General features: G+C 32.1%; 4 protein-coding genes across 5 annotated transcripts in view; 1 reads left to right on the top strand and 3 right to left on the bottom strand.

Annotated features, from left to right (window-relative positions):
- Positions 1 to 3202, bottom strand: part of LOC108576536 — an 18299-nt gene extending 15097 nt beyond the window's left edge. The window contains 1 exon segment of the mRNA XM_017939548.1: positions 3176 to 3202. Coding sequence (XP_017795037.1) covers positions 3176 to 3202 — 27 coding nt within the window.
- LOC108576547 (PEST proteolytic signal-containing nuclear protein-like) lies at positions 3161 to 7999 on the top strand. Of its 2 annotated transcripts, XM_017939561.1 has the most exons (5): positions 3161 to 3362; positions 3822 to 3939; positions 6786 to 6916; positions 7489 to 7688; positions 7757 to 7999. In XM_017939561.1, exons 3-5 carry the CDS (start codon positions 6880 to 6882, stop codon positions 7997 to 7999), a joined length of 480 nt encoding a protein of 159 aa, XP_017795050.1. In that variant the 5' UTR covers positions 3161 to 3362; positions 3822 to 3939; positions 6786 to 6879. The 2 variants fall into 2 exon arrangements, with proteins under 2 accessions (XP_017795050.1, XP_017795051.1); XM_017939562.1 differs by lacking the exons at positions 3161 to 3362; positions 3822 to 3939 and having other exon boundaries at positions 6725 to 6916.
- LOC108576548 (protein spaetzle-like) lies at positions 3439 to 5577 on the bottom strand. Its single transcript, XM_017939563.1, has 6 exons — positions 5551 to 5577; positions 4917 to 4986; positions 4710 to 4837; positions 4044 to 4103; positions 3820 to 3923; positions 3439 to 3695 (listed from the first exon to the last, which is right to left on the bottom strand). The coding sequence occupies exons 1-6, from the start codon at positions 5575 to 5577 to the stop codon at positions 3488 to 3490; spliced, it is 597 nt and encodes a 198-aa protein (XP_017795052.1). The 3' UTR covers positions 3439 to 3487.
- Positions 8000 to 8441: 442 nt separating the features above from the next.
- LOC108576535 (40S ribosomal protein S26) overlaps positions 8442 to 9031 on the bottom strand; it is a 1152-nt gene continuing 562 nt past the window's right edge. The window contains exon 2 of the mRNA XM_017939547.1: positions 8442 to 8771. Within this exon, the coding sequence (XP_017795036.1) occupies positions 8442 to 8771 (330 nt within the window). The remainder of the gene's footprint in view (positions 8772 to 9031) is intronic.

The following is a 9031-nucleotide window of genomic DNA, read 5'->3' as shown; positions in this document are numbered from 1 at the left end:
TATCTAAGATAATATTAACGTTTAATTTTTTACCAGAGGTACTATATTGTAACCACAGATGTCAGCACAAGGACTATTGGATGATGCTGCCAGCTAGTAGACAATTTTAGAACTAATCGTCACAGTTTATCAGCCTTGGATGATTAGTCTATTTCAGGGATCGGCAACCCCAGCTTTCTGCAAAGTTCACATGCAACTAACTACTCGCGTCTGAAAGACAATTCCTTCAGCTACATTCTTATATAATTTTATAAACAGATTCAGTTTAGTTTAGGACTTATGAAATATTATATGGGAGTGTCCCCTATTCATCGTACTCGAGTATAGGGAACTGTTACAAACAATTGCTAATATCTAATAACCCACACCACTTACGGCTGCCAGACAAATTGCAGAACATAGATAAACGTTCATTCTACATTCTACAAGCTTTAAAGTGTATAATTAGTCACGCATTAGCCTGACCTTATCTAAGATAATATTAACGTTTAATTTTTTACCAGAGGTACAATATTGTAACCACAGATGTCAGCACTAGGACTATTGGATGATGCTGCCAGCTAGTAGACAATTTTAGAACTAATCGTCACAGTTTATCAGCCTTGGATGATTAGTCTATTCCAGGAATCGGCAACCCCAGCTTTCTGCAAAGTTCTCATGCAACTAACTACACGCGTCTGAAAGACAATTCCTTCAGCTACATTCTTATATAATTTTATAAACAGATTCAGTTTAGTTTAGGAGTTATGAAATATTATATGGGAGCGTCCCCTATTCATCGTACTCGAGTATAGCGAACTGTTACAAACAATTGCTAATATCTAATAAACCACACCACTTACGGCTACCAAACAAATTGCAGAATATAGATAAAAGTCCGTTCTACATTCTCCATGCTTAAAAGTGCATAATTAATCACGCATTTCTATTGAAATAACCAAAATCTGTTACAATTGAATGCGACGGGTGTAATACTCTCCCAAAGAATGTTTAATAAGTCTTAAACTAGACGGAATATGTTAATAAAATTTATATGAGAATATAGCTAAAGGAGTTACCTTTGAAACGCATACATTTAGTTGCATGGGAATTTATTAGAAAGCTATGAAATTATTGAAAATCCGTAAATGTGTTACACTTGTATTTACCTGCGTATTAAAGCCTAACATATTTTCGTTAATTCAATAGAAATGCGTGATTAATTATGCACTTTTAAGCATGGAGAATGTAGAATGGACTTTTGTTTATATTCTCCAATAATTTTTGTAGCCTTAACTGATGTGCTTTATTAGATATTAGCAATTGTTTATAAGATTCGACTTGACGCGAGTACGATGAATAGGGACGCTCCCAAATAATATTTAATAACTCCTAAACAAAACGGAATATGTTCATAAAAGTTATATGAGAATGTAGCTGAAGGAATTGCCTTTCAGATACGTATATTTATTTGTACGAGAATTTAGTAGAAAGCTATAAAATTATTGAAATACCGGAACGATACTTGACGGTATGCGGTACCGTTCCTGACATCACCTGCTAAAATTGTTAATAACTAATTATGGAAAGGGTTTAGCGCACTAAAAACGATATGAGAAAGTTGCTGAGGGATCACACTACATTCTTCAATACAAAAAGTTCACAAATTCTTCGTAGATAATGAGTTATTAAATATTATTTGGATCAATACTAAACTCGTCGTATTCAAGCGTAACGGATTTCCGTCATTTTCACGAATAAGCATGATTAATTTTAAACTTTCAAGCATGCAGAATATAGTACAGACCTTTGTCTATATTCTGCAATTAGTTTGGTAACCGTAAGTGGTGTGGTTTATTAAATATTAGCAATTGTTTATAAGATTCGACTTGACGCGAGTACGATGAATAGGGACGCTCCCAAATAATATTTAATAACTCCTAAACAAAACGGAATATGTTCATAAAAGTTATATGAGAATGTAGCCAAAAGAGTTACCTTTCAGCTGCATATGGTTAATTGCATGGGAATTCATTAGAAAGCTATGAAATTATTGAAAAAGCGTAAACGTATATAAACGTAAACGGCATCATTCCCAACATCCCGTGCTAAAATTGTTAATAACTAATTATTGAAAGGGTTTAGCGCACTACAAACTATATGTGAAAGTTGCTGAAGGATCACACTACATTCTTCAATTCTATAAGTTCACAAAATCATCGTAATTATTGAGTTATTAATGATTTTTCACCGACCGACGCGATTTAAGGCCTGATTGGCAGAGCTTAGCGGCCTGCCAGCCAAAAAGGAAGCGTTTCTCTCTGTCCTTCTCGCACTGCGTTCTTTGTCTAATACCTCTGTTTACATTCTGTGCTCCTAGTAACGAGTTGTTAGTTCGCGCTGCCAAACGCGAGATGGTGACACTGCCGCTTTTTAAAAAATTCTCTGTCCTTGTCTGCACCTATTCCTTTCCTTGTCTAACACGCGATAGTACCGCTATCCTTGTCTACCGGTATTCCTTTCCTTGTCTAACCCGCGATATTATTGCTATTCTTGTCTACCCGTATTCCTTTCCTTGTCTAACACGCGATACTATTTCTATCCTTGTCTACCCTTATTCCTTTCCTTGTCTTACTCATTTTTGTATTTGTAAATACATACCCGGTCGAGTTATCATTCGTAGTAAGCACGACTAAATATATTGACTTGTTGAATCATTTACTAATAAACAATTACTATTACTTTTTTTTTTGTAATTTCATAATTACGTTCAACTACGTTTCTAATCTTATTCCATGGTAAATCGGTAACGTTGGAAACGACGTTAGGGTCTTCTCGGCCCCCTGGCCGCGGATACAAAGTCCCACAAGATGTTAGCTCTATATTGTATGTACGTCGTTTGTGCTATATACCACAGTTACTTTATTAGTGCAGTGTACATCGGGTAACGCTAATGCCAGCGATATGTAAATCTTGGAAGGTGGTAAACAACGAATATGGCAGTGTTTTGAAAACGTCTCGATGTCAGCTACAAGAATACGTAATCAAAAATATACGTGTCCATTTAGATGCTTAAACATAACCTCTTGCAACGTCGTTGCAAGGCTAAGAAAATACTAGAACAATATGTTGCCCTTTATACCCTACAATTTTCGTTGAAATTATTTGTTTGTATCATTCGTTGTATTCGACATACTTCTGTGTACTGAGATAAACCAGACATACTGCATGTATGTATATAAGAACAAAAGGAATCAAAGTGAACGTGTTAGTTAATAGTTCGATCTAATAGGATTCAGATTGCGTTCCTCATTACACAGGAGAAATGTAATCGAACGAGATGAAAGTTCAGTTTTAACGTTTGCTTTAAATAATCACACCAGGTAAAAATAACTCTTTATTTACTAAATACAATATGTCATTTGTTCCTAAAGAATACAGTATATGCATCGTGTGTGTATACTCTTCCTTTAATACTACGTTTCACTGTTACACTCGTACGTCATCGTTAATTTCTCGAATGGAACGAATCTAAAAATTTGTGTGCTTGGAATTCGATGTGACAGCAGCAACTAGCTGGAAAACGGAAAGATTCGTGATTTATCGAGCCATCAGTCGTTACCGCCAATAGTTGGCGATAAATGTATTTCTGTTTGCATTTCGTGTAGTATCCTTCAGCAAACCCCTCGATCACTCTACAAGGCTTCTCTTGTTCTCTGTAACGTTATGAGTTGAATTGTAATTTTGATGGGCGACATAGCTGTTTCACTTTGTTCCGTAATTGCTTGCACAGTATGCTCCGTTTATTTTTTAATTAAGGCGACGTAAAATAATACTTACAGGCACGTTTCGATGCGCACACTTTGCACCAAGTTTTCATGGTTTACGATGTACTTCCATTCCGAGTCTTTCGTTACGCCTAACTTGGGGAATATAATTTTTTCCTGAAGTTGTGAAAAGGTAAGCGGACAAAGAAATTAAATTAATAAAATTGAGAAATTTAGTATACTGTAAATTAAGTGTTTTACTATTTTTTCTTTTTTCTTTTTGGATTAATAATTTACCGCGGAGACACAAAGCGGTTCTTCTTCCGGTTCATATTCCGATTGCGGATATATGTCCATCTATGAAATAAAAAAAGGAACATGAAATAACGTACAAATGATTGTTTAAGTAATTAAGATTAATATGATTGATAAAAGCGAGATATAATTAGCGCATCAACGAAGCCGAACTTCCGACACGCAGATGTAACTGTTCGTAACGCTCTGTAATTCGATTAGCATAAGCTGTGCTAACGTGACCTGCCATTAATATTTACCGGAAGTATAGTCATTTTTCAACTGTTATCGCTTTTTGTTAATTGGCATTAATAGAAAAAAAAAAAAATGAAGAACATACCTAACAATATTATGAGAAATTCGATGAAATTGATAATTTCACATAATTACGATTTTAGAAATCATAAATTTTGCATAAATGAATATTTCGAACATTTATCAAATTAACGATGCTAAATATAAAACGTTCAAGCTAAAATGAAACATAGAAGTTATTGAACCAGTAGAAACTTCGTATTTAATAAGAAAAGGCAATCATTATGGCAATGATTATTATAAAAAATAAGGAAGTTGTTTACGTAGAAATTAAACATTTTATATACAGTGTCATCGGCAAATAAAACACAACGAATGCAATGATAACGTATTCGATTAAAAAAATTCACTAACCTCGTCGCTATTCGCATAATCTCGAAGTTGAGGATTCTTCTCCAAAGCTAGCAATATTATTTCCGTTGGATAATGCGGAGTATCTTCGCAATAAGTTTTATGCTTACAATTCTTGACTGGTTTAACAACTAGGAAGTAATTTAAAAAAGTTATAGAATACTTTTTCTTTTTTAGAATAATTTAAATTACTTTGTTCGATTATAGTACCTCTTATCAGATCGCTAGATGTCGCGTTGTGCACAACGAAGGATTTTATAAATTGAATTTTAAATAGAAACTGCAATTAATTGTAATCATTGTGATTAATAATTAATATGGAATATGAAACATTCTGTAATCGTACTTAATTGTACATAACGAACAGTTTAATATTTACATGAATAATACGAATAAAAAAGTAATTCAGCGATAGAAATGATACATAATGATATTACCGATTATTTTTTTAAATTGTACAAATTTTCGTAAAATATAATCGCCCTATCTGTTTAATTTGTTATATGCGCTAAAGTATAACATAAATATTCACAGCGTGAAAGAAACATGGTCAGTGTATAAATATTAATCCTCCTTGCCATTTGCGTATCAATTTTTGGTAATTGATAAGAAGATAATTGACGATACTATAAAGCTTCGGTTTGAGCATAAATCGGAACGATAGATTCCGACGTCTAATCTTATCTATGAATTCCGCAAATACTTAGTTTATTAGGTGACAATCTTTGTTCACGTTACAATTTCGAAATTTAACTAAACGTGATGTATAATAAATAATTAACTTAAAAATATTGAATTGAAGCGATAAGTTTCTCTTAGCTTAAATGAATTATAACAATCTCACCAGTAAGAATATTCCGCTCAGTAACATGTTCGAAACTTTCCTGTGTACCGTCGCGCTCGTAAGTAATGCAAATTTTATTCTCTTATTATTTGAATGTTTCTTTTTTCTCAAGGATCTCGGTAAATATTATTCTTCAATTGTAAAATATTTGTTGTCAGACGAATCAAATAAATCGAAAATTGTAACAGTGAAAATACAGGAAACGTTTTTCTTTTTTTCGATGTACTTACCTTTTACGGTTATTAATGACGTTTATTGTTATTTTAACAATTATCAATTTTTCTTATTTGTTATCGTCTAGTCGATGTTATTGTTTTAAGGAAATACAGTTGCTTTCGTGGTTTTTCAACGACTAATCTCATTCCCGCGGCTTTATATCAACATCCTCGAGAAAAGTAAGATTACGATCGCTTTATAGGCTTTATTTGTTTTTCCTTTTTTTCCCAATAAATTTTTATTAATTTCCTTCATTTCCCTTGGTAATTATTCGATGAAATTGACCACTCTTATTTCACTTAGGTCGATAGCTTTAGTGAAATGTAGCAGCAAAGTGAAAATGTCTAATAATTTTACATCGTAATTAGCGAAAAAATGAAACTAACGATTATATATGTGTGTATTTTTAAAAAAACACAAACATTAACGAATATATGTATGTGATTGTCATTATTAGAGGTTATGACGTAATTGTATTTATTATCATATAATTCCATTATTAATAACACGTGCTAGACTATATTTTTATGGATTGTTTATTGTTTATCAGATGACATAGAGTGCTGGTTGAGACAGGCAGAAAATTAACATGAGTATACTTATACAAATAAATTGTTAAATACGAATGCTTTTTAATCCATCACATTTAACAAAGATTATGTATAAGAAAGTAATTTAAAATCTAAAATTTAAATTTGTTAGGTTAAAAGTTTAGATTTTAAACAGATTAAAATACAATGTATCCGTAGGACATGCATGTTTGAAGCATACAGTACGAAGTACCAAAGGAAATCACCAATGAAAGGAAAATTTAATGTGGAAATTTAAATCTAGGAAAAATGCGTTGTTAGGATAGTTTTGAAAAAGTCTATTTATTTACATTTGAATTATTTGAATTATTAACAATATTTTAATGATTGAATTCAGTTCTTTTTTTTCTTAGTTAGGTTATTGTTTTTGTGTTAGTAGGAAAATTACTAGTAGTCCCTACATTTCTTTAAATTTCCCTATTGCCGCAGGGTAAGAATACTAGCGTGAAGTATACTGCAGTTACTGGCGTTAAACTGCTTCAGTTCGGTCGATTTCGCATTGCGTCCAAAGAAAATCAGAAAAATGTCGAAGAGGAATCCAGGGGACGAATATAGAAAAGGTTTTATTCATTTTATTTATAATCGTATCAGTCGCATTTGGTAATATAACATTTACCTTGTACCTTACAGAATATGTACAGTGCTTTATTCTTGATTTGTTTTCGTTATTGATTTCATGTCTACAGTCCTCAATCACGGGAAAAGCAAATTTTAAATGTATAGTTACGAAAATTTATTACGAAACAGTTATAAAAGAAAACTAAATGTTCGAGTCGTATTACATTTCCTAAAACTCGTTTCTCACTTTTCATGTGCCATTTTTGGATGCACACATCTTACAACCATGTGCCAAAGGATACGTCACATTAGTAAAAACGGAATGAATGTTAACCTTATGTAATAAAAATATCAAGTAAATATATATCGTATTCCGTATTGTTATAAATAATCTTAGAACGTGTATGCTACATGCAAACTTGTTTCTTCATCATCATTGTTTGACTTCATCTGTTTTTGAATTCAATCTAGAATTACAAGAAACTTGTGCTAAGCATGCCGCTTAAATATTTCCGGTTAAAGAAACAATGTTGTTTAACTTGATCTGAACTTTGCCAGTGTTTGACGTTGTCAGGGTCAAGTGTGTACAGAGCAGAGGACTCCAGGGGAGATGACAGAGGAAGGGATCGGTCTCCAATTAGATCAGATGACCGTTGTGAGGCTACCAATTACAATCAGAATGATGCAAAGAAACAGAAGCTAGCATTTGGATTTGGGAAGAAAAGTGGGACAGACCAAAAGAAGGGTATTCAGATAAAATTAGGTTCAACATCAGTAAGTATTAATATATATATATATATATTTCTGTGTACATTATTTTTCTTACAAAACCTCTGTTCTAGAAACCTACAGTAAAAGCAACACCAGTCCAAAGGCCAACAGTAGCTTCTGTATTCAATGCAGATGAAGAAGATGAACCTGAAGAAATGCCAGCAGAAGCAAGGATGAGGATGCGAAATATTGGTAGAGAAACACCAACTTCTGCAGGACCAAATTCATTTGGTAAAACAAAGCAAGGATTTTGTGACTCCAAAAAAATATTTGAAAAAACGCTCAAAAAAGCAATGGAGGATGCAAATAAATGATTCTTTCCTTAATGTACTTGACAATTATTGTTAATTGTATATTAATTTTACAAAAAAAAAAAAAATGCAACAATAGTGAGGTTCTTGCTATAGTTATATGCAGAATATTTTTATCAATTTTATGCATCTTATTGGCAAAACCTAGATATGATGTTCTAATTCACATTTAACACCACATTTTGAAAATTAATTAAATATTAACTACTTGTTAGTATTAGCTAATGATGAGACTGCACTTGAAGTGTACGATTTTGTTGTATAAATCTTGAGGAATTATGCATATGTAATAAAATTATACTATGTAATTTTTACATTGTTCATTACCACTATACTAATTTTGAATCATGTAATAATAAATTAAAAAAACAACTCCTTTAGGAAATATAGGAAAGTTATAAAATAACTATTCAATATTAGAAACATTTATATTAAAAATATAAAATTATGCAGTTTTAATAATTACCCTTGGGAAATTACGAACTGGAGGCGTTCTGATACGGCGATTTGCTTTAGATCTGTTACGAACTACCTTGGAGTGAATAGCACAAGAAACACAGTAGTGCAATTTGGCATACAATTTTGGAAGTTGGTATGCTGAGTAAAAGCTTGCTTCTGTTATATCTCTGACAGCAGCAGCTTCAACAATGTTACGAATAACAAACTTCTTAATTGCCTTGTCTTTAGGTACACATCTTGCACAATTGGTACAACGGACAGGGTTTACATGGCCACGGCCATGCTTGGCACGTCCACCATTTCTGCGCTTACATGTCTGAAAAATAAATTACAATGATATCAAATACTGATGATCATTCATGTGACTAAATATTGTTTATAAAAAATTCATAAACAGTATAGTTTTCGTTTTTCATTGTAACAATCAACTATTGCCTATCTTTAGTCTTAAATTGTATTAACCATTTATATTATTTAAAATTGTATTAACATATACATATATTATTTAAAATTGTATTAACATATACATATATTATTTAAAATTGTATTAACATATACATATATTAATTAATAACC

This window comes from Habropoda laboriosa, unplaced genomic scaffold (assembly GCF_001263275.1).
Source record: "Habropoda laboriosa isolate 0110345459 unplaced genomic scaffold, ASM126327v1 scaffold346, whole genome shotgun sequence".
NCBI classification, from domain to species: Eukaryota; Metazoa; Arthropoda; class Insecta; order Hymenoptera; family Apidae; genus Habropoda; species Habropoda laboriosa.
This window is presented reverse-complemented; position numbering and strand designations above follow the sequence as displayed.

Excerpts from the sequence above, each read along its gene's own strand:
- LOC108576548 (XM_017939563.1), bottom strand. The coding sequence starts at position 5,577 with ATGTTACTGAGCGGAATATTCTTACTG. Across the intron at positions 4,838-4,916 it reads ATCTAGCGATCTGATAAGAG|TTGTTAAACCAGTCAAGAAT; the intron begins GTACTATAATCG and ends ATTACTTCCTAG. Across the intron at positions 3,924-4,043 it reads AACCGCTTTGTGTCTCCGCG|GAAAAAATTATATTCCCCAA; the intron begins GTAAATTATTAA and ends TCACAACTTCAG.
- LOC108576547 (XM_017939561.1), top strand. The coding sequence starts at position 6,880 with ATGTCGAAGAGGAATCCAGGGGACGAATATAGAAAAG. Across the intron at positions 6,917-7,488 it reads AGGGGACGAATATAGAAAAG|GGTCAAGTGTGTACAGAGCA; the intron begins GTTTTATTCATT and ends TGACGTTGTCAG. Across the intron at positions 7,689-7,756 it reads TAAAATTAGGTTCAACATCA|AAACCTACAGTAAAAGCAAC; the intron begins GTAAGTATTAAT and ends CCTCTGTTCTAG.